The sequence below is a fragment of the Mirounga angustirostris genome, unplaced genomic scaffold (genome assembly GCF_029215605.1).
Source record: "Mirounga angustirostris isolate CCGP_5_RB_7025 unplaced genomic scaffold, mMirAng1.0.hap1 SCAF_10, whole genome shotgun sequence".
Classification (NCBI taxonomy): domain Eukaryota; kingdom Metazoa; phylum Chordata; class Mammalia; order Carnivora; family Phocidae; genus Mirounga; species Mirounga angustirostris.
The window spans coordinates 4,983,129-5,002,397 of record NW_026991718.1 but is presented as its reverse complement, the minus strand read 5'-3'; the positions used below and the strand labels follow the sequence as shown (position 1 = coordinate 5,002,397).

The window sequence follows — 19,269 nt, the reverse complement described above, 5'->3', positions numbered from 1 at the left end:
AGGTGCAGTACAAAAGGTTTCTAAAAAATTAGAAATGCACGTTTATAGCAAGAGGCTGGAGATCATGCTCCAGTAAGTATTGTCCCCATTATTGCCCCATAAGGGGTGGTGAGGCCAAGGGCGGGAAGGAGGAGGCCGGGATTTAGTTCTGGCTCACTGATGGTTGTGAAGCTCAGACAGGTCTCTTAACTGCTCTGAATGTCTGTGTTTGTATCCGTAAAGTGGTTTGAACCTCATCCTTCCAGCTAACACTCTAGCTAGTTCCAAATACCTGTGACCTTGGTTAGCTCTTTCTGGCATGGTCGACTGAGATTCGTACATCTTTACTAAGGTCAAGTACTAAACTCTTCACCTGGTGTTAATGTGCCTTTAAGAATTACTATACATGTTCTCCTTAAATGTGAGTTCTGCGTTAAGAATGGTTTTCTTCTGGACTCTTCTCAGATAATAAGTCTGTAAACTAAGAAGTACCTTTAAACTCAGTATTTTTCTAAACACCAGATATTAGGTCTTTCCCCTTTTCTCAAATACTCTTTAAGACTGATTTGGGGGAGCTCCTGGCTGGCTCAGTCAGTGGATCATGTGACTCTTGATCACAAGGTCATGAGGTGAAGCCGCACAGTGGGTATGGAGCCTACTTAAAATAAAAATTTTTTTAGATACTGATTTGGGGATTTTTTTTCCAGATAAAATAATCCCTTGCATCAGAGTGGATAACCACCATTTAAGCTATGTATTATGCCAAGAAAAGGAAAATTAAAAGATTTGAACATAGTATCTCTCAAATTCTTGTTGAGTGACTGCTTCTACTTTTTTTTCTCACTTTTATTAACTGCCTCTGTATTTAAATTGAAAGTTCATTGACTAGATGTCTTAACAAAAGAAGGTCCTCTGCATATTGGAGGTTTTATGTTAACGTATCTGTTCCTTCCTTCCCCCCAAATTCCTCACTGATAATCTTTTAAGGCAGCCAATTAGTAGCTTTTAAAAGACGGATAGGCTTTCAGAGGTGACCTTGCTAGAAGAAGCTACCACACATCTTCAGAAAAATGTTCTTGGTGTTGCCATTTTGATACTAAAAAGCATCCCTGTCGTACAGACTGGAAAGTAGCTCACAGGCGGGAACAGGGACAGGCAGTGCCATTCAAAAGGCAGCAGCTTCTGTGTTTGTGTCCCCGCCCCTGCGGTCAGAGCAGTCCCCCCCCCCCCCAGCTACCCCCGCCCCGTCCCCGACTCTTGTCTGCAGAGGGCTGCACTCTGCAGTTTCGGAAAGCCCAACCTGCCAGCCTGAGTGTCCTAATCATTCGAGATCCTGGACGCCCGGGACAGTCGGGTGAGACTGCGCAACTTAACACGCAGCCACCCACGCTTTTATCTTTGTCGTCGAGGGGTTAGATGCCCGTCCCCGCAGCCCCTCCCGGGAGTCCAGGTTAAAAAGCGCTTCCGCGGAGCAGGTGTCCTGGGCCTGCGGGCCTGCGGGGCCTGCGGGGCACCTGACTGGAACAGTTGTGCCGTCTGGCAGCGCTGGTGCTGGAAGCTTCGCGGAGAGCAAACCGGTGTTGCCCTGGACGGGCTGAGCCCCCCCAGGCAGCACAGTCGGTGGCGCCGGAGGGAAGCTCGCTGGGCTGCGGGCGATCCTGACAGCCCGCCGCCCTCCCGCCTTCTCTCCGCGGCTTGCTGGCCCGGCCGCCGCCCTGTCCCCCTTCCTCGCCCTTCCACACACACACGTGAACTGTGAGAAACAGGAACAGGAGCCAAAGAGCCAGAGCTTACATTCGCCTCATGAACGTGACATTCCGGGGTGTTTAAACTTCCAATCGATCATAATCTAAAAACTCCAGTTGTTTAAATCCTTAGTATTGTGTAGGTAGGAGTTAACTGGTTTTGTGTAGGTAGGAGTTAACAGGAATTGATTACATGAACATGAGATATTTTTTCCCTACCTTTTGAATATATTTCTGTAGTTAAAATACAGCATTTTTCCTTAGTAACTAGGTTACCCAGCCAAGTTTATTCAAACGTATTTATTACCATTAACTTCCTAAAAGAGCCGGCGGCTGGCCGGGCCTCCCCGCGACCCCGCGGGCTCCGTGTGGGCAGTGCCGGCCCGTCTGGCTTGTCAGACCGCGGGCTGCCCTTCCCGGCCTGGCTCCAGCCTGCTGCTTGGACGGCGGTTGCAGGCGCCTGGGTAACTGATGCGGACGGACGTGGAAATTAATGATTAAACTCTAGCTCCTTGGCGACAGACGCAGTGTCTCAGTGACTTCCATCCCTAAGAAGTTGGCACATAGCAGATGGTCAGTGAAGAGTTTAACTCAAAGGAGGCGTTTGAAATTGGTTCAGAGGAGCAGACAGCAGCGGACTTGAGTCTGTTCAGTGGAGATGCCTGCATTTCAATCCCAGCCCCACTGCCTTCCAGCCGTGGGGGCTGCAGGCAAATCCCTTCCCTGGGTCTTGTTTTCCTCCTGTGTAAAAGAGGCTTCTTACTAAAATTGTAAGTTAAGATCACGTGTATAAAGTGCATAGCACAATACCAGCTGAAGAAAGCATGCTTTTTTTTTGTTAAGTAAGCGCTTGGCCCGACGTGGGGCTCGAACTCACAACCCTGAGATCAAGAGTCACATGCTCTACCAGCTGAGCCAGCCAGGTGCTCCTGAAGAAAGCAGTCTTACTAAATGATTGCTGTGTACTTTAACCATTTTATAAAATTAGTAAAATATGTGAAGTTAAATTAAATACATCTCAGGAATAGATAGAAGTATTCTACTTCAGAACTAGGGGTTATCTTCAATATTATTTTTCCCCTGGTATATAAAAATGTACTTGACTTACTTGTTAATGCATTTTGCACTAATATTGCATCTTTGTTTATCTTTAAGGGACATATTTGGAGAAGACTGTGTAAGTGTAAAAGATGGTTCTATTCTCAGTGTCACAGTGGACGGGAAAACTGCTAATATAAACTTGGAGACACGGGTATGTATGTAGCTGCTCCTTCCCACATTTCAGGACATTTGGGAAAGAAAGTTAAAACAAAAGTAATCTCTGGTCTCACACCAGACAGCTCACTTCCGCATTTTGGCATTTACTTCCAGTGTTTTTTCCTACATTTTTGCCTTTTACAGGCTTTATGTTATTATATGTAAAGTTACACATTCCTGTTTTTTTTCTTTCTTTTTTTTAAGCTTATTTATTTTTTTAGTAATCTCTACACCTAGTGTGGGGCTCAGACTCACGACCCCAAGATCAAAAGTCGGATGCTCTTCTGACCAAGCCGGCCAGACGCCCTGCGTTCTTGCTTCTTCTCCATTTTGCCCTAAGTGTTTTTTTTTTTAAGATTTTATTTATTTATTTGACAGAGAGAGAGATCGCGAGAGCAGGAGCACAAGCGGGGGGAGTGGGAGAGGGAGAAGCAGGCTTCCCGCCGAGTGGGGACCCTGATGCGGGGCTCGATCCCAGGACCCTGGGATCATGACCTGAGCCGAAGGCAGATGCTCAACGACTGAGCCACCCAGGCGCCCCTGTCCTAAGTGTTCTTGCGCCTTGCTGCACAGCACACGGTTCTTGGGTGTATATTCCCCGTCATTTACTTTTGCACGAGAGGCCTGAGTCCATTTCTCTTATTTGGCATCCAGTTGATTCCAGATTTTTTCAGAGAAGCTGTTCTCTGGTTTTACCAGCAAGATCCAAGTGGCTTTTCCAAACAATGGGATTCAAGATCTTGGGGCCTGCTCTGGTCTTACGCTACAGATCCTGCATAATTATTTCATAAGCATAAGTGAATAAGTATATCTTACAGTCTTGTTTTTGAAGATTAGAACAGTTCTACTAAACAAACAACATAGGTTTTAAATTTATGTTCTTTGACTATATAGATGCTTTGAGGAGACACTAGTTTATTTTACCCCACTAGAAAAATAAGCTAAGAATATAACCAAGTGGTTCACTAGAGAAGAAGTCTGGACAGCCAGCAAGCACATGAATCAGATGTTCAGCTCCGATCCACTAGTAATTAGAGGAAATATGGATTGAAAGTACAAAACCTCACTGTTTACTTAACACTTGGGCACAGATGAACAAGAGTGCTGGACCCGGCGCCGGGGAAAACCGGGCCACAGTTTATTATCAGGGTCAGTTTGGGGCCGGGAGGGGGTTGTAAATGAGCTGGCACGTTCTTTCCACAGTGTAGTTGGTGAAATGCTTAGAAAAGCTCAGAAAAGTAAATACCTTTATCCACAATTCCCCTTACTGCATCTAATCAAAGAAAATAATTGGACAAGTTAATAATAAAATAATTCGAGCAAAGATATATACAAGGATTTCTCTTCTAGCATTGATTGTAACATCAGCAGAACTGCAAGAGACTGAAATATGCATGAGTAGGAAACTAACAATAGATTGTGTGTGTGGTGCACCCCCGGACACGGAGGTCTGTAACAGGCAGCCATCCGCAGGAGGGCGATGGGGATCACTGATGGGCACAGTTGTCCCCCCGCATCAGTGAGGGGCAAGAAAAGTTAACAAGATCGCAAGTATGACAAATTACCCCATTTTGGTTTTAAAGAAATACATATGTGTAGCTCAAAGCCTGGAAGGTTATACACTGAAATGTTCACAGGAGTTATCATTAGGTTATAGAATTAAGGGTGTTACTTTTTTCTTTCCTTACTAAGTTGTAATATGAGCAATATTTATAGTATGATAAAATTTTAAAACCACATATAGTGTTTTGTAGCTGAGAAATTACTAGAAGATTATTAGTCTAAATCAGATTTAATACAAATTTTGAGCTTGCTAAGTAATTGGTATTACAAAGACTGAGTTCCTGGTAATGAAACTTACTGGGTCAGAATATGGGCTTTGAATTAAATCTAGTTCACTAGATTTTCCATTTATTCCTTTTTCCAAAATTAACCTCTAATTAGACCCAGTGATTGTGCAGTCGCGCTCCGCAGGTCGGGCCCTCGCCTGCAGGCCTGAGGGCCACAGCTTGGGGCCCCAGATGCCAGGTTTGGGTGACCCCCGCCCCTCCCGGAAATGAGGATCGCTAAAGAGGATCAGTCTGTCTTCCGTAGAACACTTGTAGACACTTAGGGTGAAAGGCCTGTTTGTGCTTTCACTTTCAGACTGTAGAATGCGAAGAAGGGAGCGAGGAAGACGAATCCCTGCGGGAAATGGTGGAGCTGGCCGCACAGAGGCTGTACGAGGCCCTCACCCCCGTTCACTGACAGCCGGCCGCCTCCGGCTACGTGAGCTTCTTCGGAACGCTTGACTCCACTTCTGTGACTTAAAATAAAATACCTTAGTTTCTCGGGAGTAGCCTAGTGACTTGTGACGTCAAATGGCCCTGATTCCAACAGCTTGGGTGCTGCTAAATTACCAACTGATCTGTCCATTATTCCAAAATATTTGCTGAATAAACTGCCTAAGCTGCCAATGAAACCTTTCAGATCTGCTCATAGCAACTGAATCAGTGTCTTCGTGGCCTTTTTAAGGAAAGAAAATGCATGATGGTTTGTATTTTTATGTCCATATTCTGAAGGGAATTAATAGAGATTATCACCTCAAGTGCCGTTTCTGTTCCCTCCTGATACTCTTGGCAAATTCCTTAATTTGTACATTTGTAAAATTACGACTTTCGGGATTCAGTGATATTTTCTTTCAATTCAGAGATACTCAATTCACATTCAATTCAGAGATATTCAGACTATAATTTTTATGCAAGTTCCAGGGGATTCAGGTGTGAGTTGTTGAATTGCTCTGTGTGTAAATTAATCATTAGGCCATTTTCCTGAAGCGTGTGTAAGACGCGTGCAGACTTGCAAATAACTGGCACAGGAGTGTAGGGGTGCGGCGTGCTGAGGGAGCAGATCAGCCGGGGTGTCCTTGGGGTCTGCTTCCACGCATGGGTCTGACTGCCGCCTCTGCGGGGAGGCGAGCACGAGCAGAAACTCACTCTCACCTTCCTGCCCAACTCGAGAGTCGCTCACACTCACCGTCAAGCTAAAGGCGTCCGCCAACCACAGTCCCTAAACTCCGCCGACCCTGTTAGTCCTCTCCTTGCCTCACCTCTTGGTGACTTACAGCCACCAAGCGCTCCTTCCCTGTGTTGTGACAAGCTTGAGTGCACAAATCTGAAGTTTTACTTGAAATAGTTCTGTAAGATACCCTACCCCACTTTTGTCTCTGGCCCAAACCAAAGTTCTAAGGGTCACCATTGGTGTCATGTAAGACTTTATGATAGATTTTTTTTTTTTAAGATTTATTTTATTTTAGAGAAAGCAAGAGAACAAGCAGGAGGGGCAGAGGGAGAGAATCCCAGCAGACTCCTGCCAAGCACGGAGCCCAACGTGGGGCTCGATCTCTCGACCTGAGCCGAAATCAAGAGTCGGTCGCTCAACCAACAGAGCCACCCAGGCACCCCGGTTTTGAGAGATTTAAAAACATTTTTAAGTAACAAAAAATACATACCTGTAATATCTTTTTTTTTAAGATTTTTATTTATTTATTTGACAGAGAGAGAGAAAGAGAACAAGTAGGCAGAGGCAGGGAGAGGGAGAAGCAGGCTTCCCACGGAGCAGGGAGCCTGATGTGGGGCTCGATCCCAGGACCCCGGGATCATGACCTGAGCCGAAGGCAGACACTTAACGACTGAGCCACCCAGGCGCCCCCATACCTGTAATATCTTAATAAGACTATATATATATAGTAAAAAGGGAATGTGCTTTTTCCCCTGGTCCCTCTCCCTGAGGTAAGCAATTTGAGTTAAGGATTCCAGTTGCTCTTGAGTCTGCCCTTGTCTTCTCTCCACGGTGGCTCTGAGTCCCAGTCACCCTGTGCCCTCTGGTTCCTGCCACAGCGTCCCTGCTCCTCCTCCCTGAAATACACAGACCTGCTCTCAGGCCTTCCCTACCGAAAGTCCTTCAGGGCTTCATTGTAATTAGGATCAAGTCCAAACATCCTAACTAAGCCAGGTGTTCTCAACCTTGGCTACATGCTGGAGTCACCTGGGGAGCAGCAAAAATATACGGAGGCCCACATCTTACCATCAGGAGTTAACTTCGTTGGTCTGGAGTGAGGGCCCTTTATCAGCACATTCTTAAAGCTCCGCAGATGATTCTCGAAGCCAGGGAGCTCCTGGCCTGGAGACTTGGCTCTGCCTCCCACTACCTGTCTCTCCGGCTCCAGCCATTCTGCCGACACCTTACGGCCCAGCCACAGCGAGGTAGGTCAGCTTTTCCATGGTGCACTGCTACCCTTGCGAGTCTGGTTTTCGCCTTAGGCTCAGTTTTTTCAAAACATCTGGCCCATTTTAGTCACAGCCGCCATACTTCATGGCACAGCTGAGGTGGCGAGGACTCTGAGCAAACGAGTCTTGGAGCTCCTGGGAGTAGGCCCCCACCTTGGCTCTGCCCTTGGCCCCTCGAGAGTCCTGCTGGCTACCTGCTCAACTTCCTCATCCCCCTGCCTGGTATCTTACCACCCTGGCCTGCCTTCAGCAAGAGTCCGGTTTCTAGAAACTGTACATCCTTCTACCCTCCACCCTGCTCCTCGGCTGTGGATCCCCACCTTTCCTAATTTCTCTCCCCTCCTGCAAAACCCCATCTTCGTCCTTGAATAGTTTGCCTTCCTGTCTTCAGCAAACGTCTTAAGTTTTTCTTTGAGGTCCAAACCTTCGATAAATGCCTGAGTCCGTCTATTTAACGAGAGATGGCCGTGTGATGAACGAGTCCCTCGGAAGCACTTCCTCCCCACCGAGCTTCACACTCTTGCTGTTTGCGGAAACATCTGGCCCCGCCTGGAGGGTGACGTTGCCTCTGGTGGCGGCGCCAGACCGCTCTCCCTTCGGGCCCCCGGGGAGCCGGGAGGTGCGCGGCCAGACCGCCCCTCCGGGAGGGCCTGCGGGCTCCCCGAGGGCAGGGGGCTGCGTGCGCCCCGCCCCCGCCGGGATGAACCAACGAACAGCGAGGCCGCTTCGTAAACGGACAAAAATGAGCTTTCCAAGGGGCAACTGCTATCGCACGTGCTAAAAATGGCCGGTTGGTGCCAAAGGAGCCCAGCTCGAGGAGCCCCTCGGCGGCCACCCCGCGGACGACAGGCCAGCGACCGCTGCTCAGGCGCCCCGCCCCGCCCCCAGCTCCGCGGGCGGCCCCGCCCCCAGCTCCGCGGGCGGCCCCGCCCCCAGCTCCGCGGGCGGCCCCGCCCCCAGCTCCGCGGGCGGCCCCGCCCCCAGCTCCGCGGGCGGCCCCGCCCCCAGCTCCGCGGGCGGCCCCGCCCCCAGCTCCGCGGGCGGCCCCGCCCCCAGCTCCGCGGGCGGCCCCGCCCCCAGCTCCGCGGGCGGCCCCGCCCCCAGCTCCGCGGGCGGCCCCGCCCCCAGCTCCGCGGGCGGCCCCGCCCCCGGCCGCTCGCCCCGCCCCGGATATCCGGCCTGGCCCCGCCTCTCGGCCGGCGGGCAATATGGCGCTGTGCGAAGCGGCGAGCGGCGGTTGCGCTCTGCTCTGGCCGCGGGTGTTGCTCTTCGGAGACTCCATCACCCAGGTACCGCCGCTCGGTCCTCACATGGCGGGTCGCTTGGGCGCCCACGGCCCCAGCTCACCGGCTGTCCTCCGCACCGGGCTCCCGTCCTCCCGTCTGCCCCGCGGTTATCAAGGTCACCTCCCTGCACCCCGCCTCCCCCGGCACGGGCTGCCCCGAAGGCGGAGCGCCCGGTGGCGGGATCTGTTCGGGGATGCCTGCAGCCTCCAGCAGCAGCCGCCTCCAGCGGCCGTTCGGAGCCCCCCGGCAGGGCTTCCCGTCTCCGGTCGCTCCTGGCTTCAGGGTAACGGTGAGGGTGGCGCCGCGCTTGCACAGCCGTTTCGCGGAGCCTGGTTCACGGGTGAGGTGAGGAGCCGCGAAGTGAGGTGACCGGCCCAGGCCGCGCGCCCTGGGCGTGACAGAGCCCGAGTTCCCGGCTTCCCGTCAGTTTTAGGGCGAGTCGGGAGACCTGTACAAGTAGGGGCGCGGTGTCTTCATCTTAGAGTCTTCCTTTTCCACGAAACCTCCTTTGGTCGCTCGCAGCACGCGGCACGTTGTGTCCCGCGCGGCGCTTCCGGGGAGGGTCACCTGCGGGAGCGCGGTGGCGGCTGAACCACCTGCTGAGGGTTTGTGCAGCCCGTTCCACTGGGAACCAGCTCCCTCTGCTTCCCCTGGCCGAACAAGCTGATCTTGGACAAAATGTCCCCAAGAATAACGTAGTAGGTGACCTTTTCACCCACGATCATTTCAACCCATATTAAGGAAAAATGTATGTTCTACTTCAGGGAGGAAGAACACTTTAAAAAAATTACTCCCGTGGTGTTTGTGTTCGTTTGTTTTCTTATTTGTCTCTTCAGACATGACTTCCTCAACCAGTTTTCTGTGTTTGTGCCCATTTTTAGGCAAGAAGGGCAGTAAGGGCTTTCCAAACTTATAGGAATGTATATTTAAAAAAGGTTCACCGCCTGAATTCTGTAATTAACTTCCTTATTCTTTTCAAGTATGGAAATGTGGTACAGCATGGATCTCGCTTCCTAACTGAACATACAATTGATTTTATCTCTTGTACATAAATTTAAGTAGCTGTTCTAAGTAAAAATGACTCTAATATTCTCAATAAAATGCAGATGACTGGCTCAAATCCAATTGATAGGGAAGAAAACTCCCTCTAACTCCCAGAGTGCTGCTGAGGTTTAGCTGTAGTAATTCCTAAAATGACCTCTGAGCGAAGCAAATGATGAAGGCCAAAAAGTCAGGGGGGATGAGAGGAAAACAAAAGGAGTTGATGACCAAAATGTCCCTTTCTAAAGTGTGCTAATTACATCGATAAGTAGTAATGGACTCTTCCTTTTTCAGTTTTCTTTCCAGCAGGGTGGATGGGGAGCATCACTGGCTGACAGGCTGGTCAGGTGAGAATAGTTTCTAGATTGATACTCGAGTGCTTATTGATGGAAAACTATAACTGCATCTCAGAAGACAGAGTGCATGATACAGTTTCAAACCGTAAATTCCTCCTTTCTTCATCTTTGTGGGCCTTTCCCGGTTAGTGTACAGGGTTGGGGGAGGGAAGGAGGAAGGGCAGGTGCTCAGGATTCAGCAAAAGTTCTGCTGGATGTGAAATAAAACCCTAAAAGTTGTGGAAAAGATACTGGGTTTGGAGCCAAACAAACACAGTTATTCACCATCTGAGGAAGTTTTTTTTTTTGCAGGTATTACTGTGGATATGATTTAAACGAGTAGTAAGGAATTCGATTGAAAGAAAGCAAAGTATATTCATAAACCAAAGTTAGCATCATTTTTGGATAGAGGTTTTTGTCCCCCAAATTCTCTCTATGAAATGTATTAGAAATAGGGGCGCCTGGGTGGCTCAGTCGTTAAGCGTCTGCCTTCGGTTCAGGTCATGATCCCAGGGTCCTGGGATGGAGCCCCGCTTTGGGCTCCCTGCTCAGTGGGAAGCCCGCTTCTCCCTCTCCCACTCGCCCTGCTTGTGTTCCTGCTCTCGCTGTGTCTCTCTCTGTCAAACAAATAAATAAAATCTTAAAATATATATATATTAGAAATAGTGATGATTTGGGCATTTTATTTGCCAGACTTAAGGTAAGCATATGCTAAGGAAGTCATCAAAAGGGAAACACTGCTCCAATTCAAGAGGTTAAAAAATACTTAGAAATATTTTCCACATTAAAAACAGTAAACACAAGTATTTAGAGTATCAGTATACTGGTCAGGAGTTTTGTCTCTCCTTTAGAAGAAATAAGCTGGATGTACTACCAGCTTATTAATACTTGATAATTTCTTCACCAGTATAATAAACACACCAAGAAAATATATTTTATTTCCAAATGTGAAATGTGTTTTAAAATGTCTTCACTTTCTCCTTCATTTTTATCCCCTAAACTAGAAATGAAAAATTTGACTTGGCTTTTTCTGTTCCCAAATGCTTTCCCTATTTAAGTGGACTTAATCTAGAAATATGAAAGTATCACCGGTTTTCCCTTCTGTAAAACGGAAGGATTGTCGCTAAGTTTTACTGAATGCTTACCAAGTGCCAGAAACTAAAATGCTTTATGCGTATTGACTCATTTAATCTTTACAACTACCCTGTAATACAGAGAGTGAGTCTCCGATCCATCTTCTAGCTGAGAAGAATGAGGTGGAGAGGGGTTTTGACAAGGTCATTTAGCTAAGAAGTGGCAGGTGGCCCGGCTCCAGAGCCCGTGGTCCTGAACCGCCGGGCAAACTAGGGGGCTGTGGTTGGCGCTGACTGGTACTGGGGGCCGAGAGACCAGGCAGTTACATCCACCGTCCTTTTTTAGCGCTGGAACTGGGTTCTTCCTCTTCCACCGCCAAACAGCTGCCCCTTAGGTGGACATTTTCTTCAGCTGTGTGAACACTTAGGGTGAATTTTCTTTTTAAAGATTTATTGCAGAGAGAGAATGCGCCAGTGGGGGGAGGGGCAGAGAGGCACAGGCAGACTCCCCGCTGAATGTGGAGGGGCAGGGACAGGGCTCGATCTCACAACCCCAAGATCAGGACCTGAGGGGAAACCCAGAGTCAGAAGATCCACCCACTGAACCACCTGAGCCCCTCCCTACCCACCCCCACCCCCACCCCCACCCCCACCCCCGTGAATTTTTAATGTCAGCTTCAGCCATCTGCACAGCCCTGAACTGATTCACAGCCCTTTGGGGTTTTTTTTTTTTTGAAGTGTAATTAACATACAGTGTTATGTTGGTTTCAGGTGGACCGATTCAGTGTTAAATGTAACCCAGTTTCCAAGTTGTAAAGAGGTACCTCACTGTAACTACATGGATAGTAATCTAAAATACATCATTGTGTCCCATAGGGACATCTTTTACGTTTTAGCATTATAAAAGCATTTTAATAATTCTTAAATCTATTTAAATCCTTTTAAAATTTATTGACATATTTTCATTGGTTTTTTTTAGCCTTATCGCAGTATTTCTTTAAAATACTTTAAGGACTTAAAGGAGTTAGAATAAACTCAGCTTTTTCAGTTTTTAAAAGCTTCTGCTGTTTGCTTTTAAAGATAGGCCCCTGCCTGGTTTATAAAATGGCTTAATCTACATTGTTTCTGGAAGGCAATCTCCTGGAGCTGGGTTGTTCGGCAAGGAATCTTTCAGTTCGTTCTTACCCTTTCCCTCTTCATCTGAACTTAAATACTTGTTATTAGCCATGAATTTAAGTAAAAGTCTTTCTTTTTTCTTATTTATTTGATAGAAAGCAAGCACAAGCAGGGGGAGAGGGAGAAGCAGGCTCCCTGCTGAGCAGGGAACCCGATGTGGGGCTCGATCCCAGGACCCTGGGATCATGACCTGAGCCGAAGGCAGACGCTTAACCAACTGAGCCACCCAGGCGCCCCTAAAAGTCTTTCTTAATGTGCCAGTTTCTGTAGCCTTTGGAATAAGTTGGGCACTATTAATGATACTGTTCAAGCCAGAGAAATTCAGTTAGCCTTCCCCTTTCAGAAGGGAACTGTAACAGTTTCAACCCTGGGCCTCACTCACTCGCACTTTTTTCCTAGTTCATAGCCTTATACTAATGATTTTTTTTTTCAATATGTAATGGCTGCTGTTTATTGAGCTCCTTATGTGTGTCTGGTTACTTTTAATCTTCACACTGCCTAGCAGATTAGGTATTATGTTCATCTTTTGCAGTTGGGGAGCCTGAAGCTCAGAGAAATTAGGTAAATGGCCAAGGCCAGATCTGGTAGTCAAGGGCAGGGAGGTCCAGACCCTGGCTGCTCTGATTCCAGACTTTCAGCTTTCCTGCCACATCACACAGGCCTTAGGGAGCAAGCTGCCTTGCCTTCTGGTTTTTTAAGCATTGCAGTGAGTAAACCATTGGAGGGAATGTAAAACAGACTCATCAAAATTCTAGGGTATTCTTTTTTTTTTTTTTTTAAGTAGGCTCCATGCCCAGCATGGAGCCCAACACAGGCTTAAACCCATGACCCTGAGATCAAGACCTGAGCTGAGATCAAGAGTTGGACGATTAACTAACTGAGCCACCCAGGCGCCCCAAGAGTATTCCATTTAAATTGAGTCTTTAAAATGGCTAGTCAGCTTTTTGTAACGATTATGCATGAAAAACACCAAGAAATCACACTTAGAAATAAATGTGGCTGAATTTTGTTATTGTTGTCCCCAAGATTTAAACATTTTCAGAGCTTTTCGAGTAGCAGCAAACCAAGTCTCCGGTTGTCTCAGCCTCTGTTCCCTGGCCTTGTAGGCCCGTGTTCTCTGCTGAGATGTAGGAATGGGAACTATACACCGAAGTAAGCCACGTCGGTTTGCTAACCAGAAGTTGGACTCTGAGGGGTTTTTAAAATTTTATGGACAACTTTAAGCGTCTGCAAACACACCAGGGGTCCCGGCCACTAAGTAAAGGAACAGGGACACAAATCCAGGCAACTAGCTCAAGATCCATGGTCTTTTCCTTGTAGCCTACAGTACTGCGAATCAAACCATGCGTTTTTAAGAAGGCAAAATATACTGAAACACTATATATACATACGTGTGTGTGTGTGTGTGTATATATGTGATTGAATCAAAACCATGGGGGGATACTGAGAATGATGTGTGAGTGTAGGTTCATCACCTACAACAAATGTGCCTCTCGGGGACGGGGGGCTGTTGATAGTTGGGGAGGCTCTGCATGTGGGGGGCAGGAGTATGCAGGAGCTCTGTGTTCCTTTCGATTTGCTGCACCCCTAAAATGCCTCAAGTCTGTAAAAAGTCTCAGAAATCTTCTGTATAGATACCCTCTCCCCCCGCTGACGAACCGTTGTTACCCTTGAGCTCCAGCTTGTTAGTGACTTTCCACCCAAGATGCTTGCTCAGATTAACACCTGTCTGCTGTGAGGACCCTGTGACAGGACCCCAGCCCCTGCCACGCGCGAGTCCGCAGACGTGATGCCGGCCCCTTTGCTCGGCTATTCATAACCCCTTTTGTCAAGGAAAGATGACCTAGATCTTGGAAAGACTTTAAGGACAGCATGTTCAACTACGTTAATGCTCTTCTCCAAGTGAAAGCATGGCAGAGGCGCCCGGCTGGCTCAGTCCGAAGAGCCTGCGACTCTTGATCTCGGGGTCATGAGTTCAAGCCCCACGTTGGGTGTAGAGATGACTGAAATAAACTTTAAACAAAGTGAAAGTACATCAGAGCTGCACAACATCAGCAGGTCCCACAGCCTGGAGGGCACACACTTGGGGGTTCACTGCTGATGGACTAGAAACCGTTCTTTGCTCACAATTCATCTTTTTTTTTTAAATTCTTCATTTCAGAAAATGTGATGTTCTGAATCGTGGATTTTCAGGTTACAATACCAGATGGGCCAAAATCATCCTTCCAAGATTAATCAGGAAAGGGAACAGTCTGGACAGCCCAGTAGCAGTTACAATTTTCTTTGGTGCCAATGACAGTGCGCTGAAAGGTAAAAGCATTCTTGTTTTCCTAATTCATCTTTAGCTGTGTTTTGTTTTGAGAGCGTGACCACACACATGTGGGGGGGGGCGGCGCAGAGAGAGCGAGAGCACAAGCAGGGTGAGGGGCAGAGGGAGAAGCACGCTCCCTACTAAGCAGGGAGCCTGATGTGGGGCTTGATCCCAGGACTCTGGGATTGTGACCTGAGCTAAAGGCAGATGCTTAACTGACTGAGCCACCCAGGCGCCGTGGAGAGGCAGAATCTTAAGTAGGCTCCATACCCAGCGGGTGAGCCCGACACAGGGCCCGATCTCACGATCCTGAGATCACGACCTGGCAGAAACCAAGAGTCAGGCACTTAACCGAATGAGCCACCCAGGCACCCTGGAAAGTATTTTTTAAGCACTAATACTTAGAGCTGCTGAGTGTGGAGTGAAATGGGCACGCTCTTCCGTAACTGGTGGGGAAACTTGTGATCTTTCCGGAAAGATACTTGACGGCATGCACCCCATCTAGAAATCCAGCCTAATACTCAGTAATGCAGCAGGCAGATGTGCAGATGCCTGGGATGGTATTTGGAATGGCAGGCATTAGGGTGCCATGTGGTAAAGTAGACGCATCAAGCTGGTCACGCAACAACTAACCATGTTTTTGAGGGCTACTAATGGACACAGAAATGCCCATAATATAACATTATGTGAAAAAAGAACAGTATGGTTATGTATCTTCATTGTCATCCCAGTGTGTGTGTGTGTTTTAAATATGTGAGCTCCATAAGAACAAAGATCTTTGTAGGTTTGTTTTGTTTTGTTTTTAAGATTTTATTTATGTGACAGAGACACAGCAAGAGAGGGAACACAAGCAGGGGGAGCGAGAGAGGGGGAAGCAGGCTTCCCCCGGAGCAGGGAGCCCGATGTGGGGCTCGATCCCAGGACCCTGGGATCATGACCTGAGCCGAAGGCAGACGCTTAAAGTATACGTATCAACATGGAAAAGATGAGAAGTAGATCCAAGTGCCACCCGTGGTGTTCTGGGTGGTAGGATCACGGGTGATTTTATTTTGCTCCTACGATTATACTTACATGTGGCTTGGAAAATGGCTGCAGTGAGTCTTGGGATACTTGCCTGTGAGCCCGTTAGGAATGACCCTCTGCAGGCTCGGCGGGAGTGGTGGCAAGAGCGAGTGCTTCCGGTGTGGTGGCGCCTTGCTCTAGTGCCTCCCACGCTTCGCCGAGGTCCCTTCCACACCCGTCAGGGAGAGCCGGTTATCGGCGTGTTACCAGGGAGGAGACCAAAGCCCGGGGAAGGTCGAGCGTGTGTGCCAGGGCCCCGGCTCGGATGGCGCGCGGCCGCAGACTCGTGGCCAGCGGGAGCCTCGGCGGTCTGCGGTGTGACGTCCGCCGTGTGAAGAGCCGGGTCCTGCGCCCCCCGCCCCCGTTTCTGTCCTCGGGGCTCAGCCTGCCCGGCGCCATCAGGAGTCCCGCGGATCTGTGAACTCGTCTTACTCTTAACTGCGCTCCCTCGTAACAAGGTGCATTTGGAGTATCCGTGTTCCTCCCGAACAGACGAGAACCCCAAGCAACACATCCCGCTGGCCGAGTACGTGGCCAACTTAGAGAGCATGGTGGGGTACCTGCAGGAGGCCGGCGTCCCCCGCAGCCGCGTCGTCCTCATCACGCCGCCCCCGCTCTGTGAGGCCGCCTGGGAGCAGGAGTGCCTCCTGCAAGGTATGCGCGCCGGCTTCCGGGCCCGTGAGGACACCGAGCCTGGGGGCGCCCCGCGGCCGGGCGCGGGACTCGCCGTGGCTGGGGCGGCGTGGCCTGCTCCCGCCGGACCCCAAGCGCGGCCGAGTCCGACAGCCTGCGGCGCGGGGCTGGGACCCCGACGTCCACACGTGGGGGCGTCCCCCGGGCCTCCCAGCAGTGCGAGCTGCCGAGGCCGCTGCTCTGCCCTTTGTCCGCGCAGCCCTGCCTGTGCCCTGTGCCGGCACCCCTCCTCCTCCTCCCCGACCGCGGGCTCCTCCGCAGGCGCAGCTCTCCGCCTGCCAGCGCCAGGTTTCTGCCCGGCCGCACCGGGAGGCACTTTTGTCGCCACCGCTGTTCGTCCTTGTACTTTTAGGTGCTAAGCCAGGACCTGGCCGGGTGCCCCGGAACCCAGTACCTGCCTGTTGCACTAGGGAGGGCAGTGGGCTCGTCAATAGATAACTTGCCACAATGTGATTAACGGTCTAACAGACATATTGAAACAGTCTGTTGAAAGTACAGAAGCAGAATCTTGAGGTGTCCAGAAAGTTCCCCATAGGAGGTAAATAGGGCAAGTTTACCCTGAAGAAGAGGACAGATAGGGAGGAAGGGGCCAGGCCCGCTGGCGGCAGACATCTGAAGGGCAGTCGCGGGAAGTGGACGAATTGCCCTGTCGTTTGCTCCGGAGGGCAAAGCGGGGACCCCCCAGCGGCCATCCTCCTGTGAGGGCTTGTGAGCTCGCAAGTCTGTGCTAAGCCTGGACGAGCAGAGTGCCAGTTAGAGCTTCGGCAGCGCTTCGCAGACCACAGGCCACAACCCTTTCGGGGCTCATGAAACCGAGCGAGTGACCTTTTTTTGAATGGAATAGAAAAAAATCAGGATCTGGGGCACAGTAGGCATTGTTTCGTGAGACTTGTTTCACTTCCGTAGACGTGGGTGGAGGCCCGGTGGAGAACCACAGACGGTTCAGCAGCCCGGTTCCCGAGCCACAGGCTGCGAGGACGTTCTCGGGAAGACAGGCCCGTCCGTTTCCGCCTCGGCACCGGTGGCGGGGAGGGAGCCGCCCGCCCAGCCCACGATAGTTGCGGAGAATGAGCCTCCGCAGCCCCTCCCGGCTCTGCCCTTCTCGGGCTGAACCCCAGTGAGCTTCACTCCAGTGCGGGGGCCTCTCCTCACATCCAGATTCAGGGGTCTCGGCCCGGCGTCCCCCTTCCTAGCCTCTGGGTCCCGACGGCTGCCGCCGGCCTCTCCTGCCTCTGCATTTCCGTTCCGTGTCCCCTGCGGTGACCAGCCACCGTCCCCTCGTCCCCATGGTCCCGTGCCGGGTAGCGCAGCACACGGGGACCATCGTCCCCCAACCGGGTCCGGCGGTCCGTGCCTGTGCACCAAGCATGGCCGGCCCAGGCCAGCTGCCACCCACGCGCTCTCTCAACAGGCTGCAAATTAAATCGTCTGAACTCGGTTGTTGGCGAATACGCGGGCGCCTGCTTACAGGTAGCCCAAGACTGTGGGGTCGATGTGCTTGACCTGTGGACCCTGATGCAGAAGGACTCTCAGGTACGGGGCTGGCTCGGGCCTTGGGGTGAGCAGGATCCGACAGACGGGACCCCGCTCTGTGTGGCTCTGCCTAGAGTGGCTCTGAGTAAAGCAACGACCCTTGTTGCTTTCACCGATTAAACCAGAAAGCTGGGGGGAGGGGGGGAGGGGGGAGGGGGGAGGGGGCTTGCCTGGCCTGGTTCCTCTGCTGGACCCAGCAGCTGCCATCCTTCTCCGGGACCCCTTGAACAGTCAGGAGTGAGCACAGAGTGAAATAAATGAGCCAAAAATGGTTCATATTAAGGACATTCAGGCCAAATTCTTTTAGCACTCCCACCCCCTATTGTAAAACTTATTAAAAGGGACAACGATGAATTTAAGCAAGACAGGGTGGTAGCTAAAAATCCTGGCTTGAGCTAGGTAGTTCTAAATATTTTGTTTAAAGCCAGAAAGCCCACTTACAACTATAAAAGGTGAAAGCTGGCCCCCACGCAGAGCGGTACGAGGAAGGCAGTCTGACGCTTTCCTGTAGTTACGGGTCACAGGACCCAGCAGCCCCCGCGCTTCAGCCCTCCTGTGGTTTCCCAGGCCAGGAGCAGCAGGGGACAGCATGCAGAGTCCTGGCTTCGTCTGGGTTGAACGTCCATCCAGGAAGTTTGGGAAGGCTATACTGCTCCAGAAAAGGGAACTGCCCGCTACTGTGTCCTTTGAGATTTCTAGAATGGGGGGTGGGGGTGGGCTTTCCTGAGAGATCGTCTCCAAAATGGCAGAGAGGAGCACCGAGGCCTGGGGAGGCCCTGGTCTGGCAGAGTTGTGGACCAGCTGGGCCGCAGGGACGGGGGCTCGGCTTAGGGCAAAGGCTGCTCCTCGGGGTTCCTTCCACCTAACGACCCGCCCGTCCGCCTCCTAGCTAGACCGGGGGAGTCAGAAACCGTGTGGCACCCAGGGCCCTGGGCTCTTCTACCAGCAGGTCGAGTTTCTGTTAATGCACCGTGTTCACTTGCTCGGCCTCTGCCGTCGGGAGGAGCTGGAAGGATGGCTCAGGTGGGCGCCGGATGGTACGCGGTTCACGGCGCCCAGTGCGTACCGGGCAGCGAGCCCGCACCTCACAAAGGGGTGGCGACCAGCGGGCCCCCCCAGTTTAACTGTGCTCTCCTCCCTTGCAGGACTTCTCATCCTATCTGTCGGATGGACTGCACTTGTCACCAAAGGGAAATGAGTTTTTGTTCTCCCACCTTTGGCCCCTGATAGAGAAGAAAGTCTCGTCCTTGCCGTTGCTGCTCCCGTACTGGCGAGACGTAGCAGAAGCCAAACCGGAACTGAGTCTTCTGGGAAATGGGGACCGCTAGCCGCCGAAAACCATGCGGCAGAGATCCCGAGATAAGTGATCAGACCTTTGCTCAGGACCTTGGAATAAAAACCACTGAACCTCTGCCACCGAGATTAATAAAAACGTTAGAATTTTCAGGGGAGCTCTGCACCTCGGTACATTGTGTGGTAATACCTGACCGAGGCAGGTGTCCTCAGTGCC

General features: G+C 50.7%; 2 protein-coding genes across 12 annotated transcripts in view; both read left to right on the top strand.

Moving 5' to 3' along the window:
* The window catches only part of CPSF3 (cleavage and polyadenylation specific factor 3), a 44,043-nt gene extending 38,601 nt beyond the window's left edge, over positions 1 to 5,442 (top strand). For both annotated transcript variants that reach the window (XM_064571844.1, XM_045884062.3), the window contains exons 16-18: positions 3 to 72; positions 2,880 to 2,976; positions 5,127 to 5,442. In XM_064571844.1, the coding sequence (XP_064427914.1) occupies positions 3 to 72; positions 2,880 to 2,976; positions 5,127 to 5,228 (269 nt within the window). In that variant the 3' untranslated portion in view covers positions 5,229 to 5,442. The remainder of the gene's footprint in view (positions 1 to 2; positions 73 to 2,879; positions 2,977 to 5,126) is intronic.
* A 2,962-nt stretch (positions 5,443 to 8,404) lies between these two features.
* On the top strand, positions 8,405 to 19,179 carry IAH1 (isoamyl acetate hydrolyzing esterase 1 (putative)). 10 transcript variants are annotated; one of them, XM_064571836.1, is made up of 7 exons: positions 8,405 to 8,538; positions 9,871 to 9,923; positions 14,322 to 14,470; positions 16,026 to 16,187; positions 17,638 to 17,759; positions 18,649 to 18,782; positions 18,905 to 19,179. In XM_064571836.1, exons 1-7 carry the CDS (start codon positions 8,458 to 8,460, stop codon positions 18,984 to 18,986), a joined length of 783 nt encoding a protein of 260 aa, XP_064427906.1. In that variant the 5' UTR covers positions 8,405 to 8,457; the 3' UTR covers positions 18,987 to 19,179. The 10 variants fall into 10 exon arrangements, 9 of the variants coding, with proteins under 9 accessions (XP_064427906.1, XP_064427907.1, XP_064427908.1 ...); XM_064571832.1 differs by lacking the exon at positions 8,405 to 8,538 and adding an exon at positions 8,545 to 8,880; XM_064571835.1 differs by lacking the exon at positions 8,405 to 8,538 and adding an exon at positions 8,579 to 8,824.
* Positions 19,180 to 19,269: the final 90 nt, after the last annotated feature.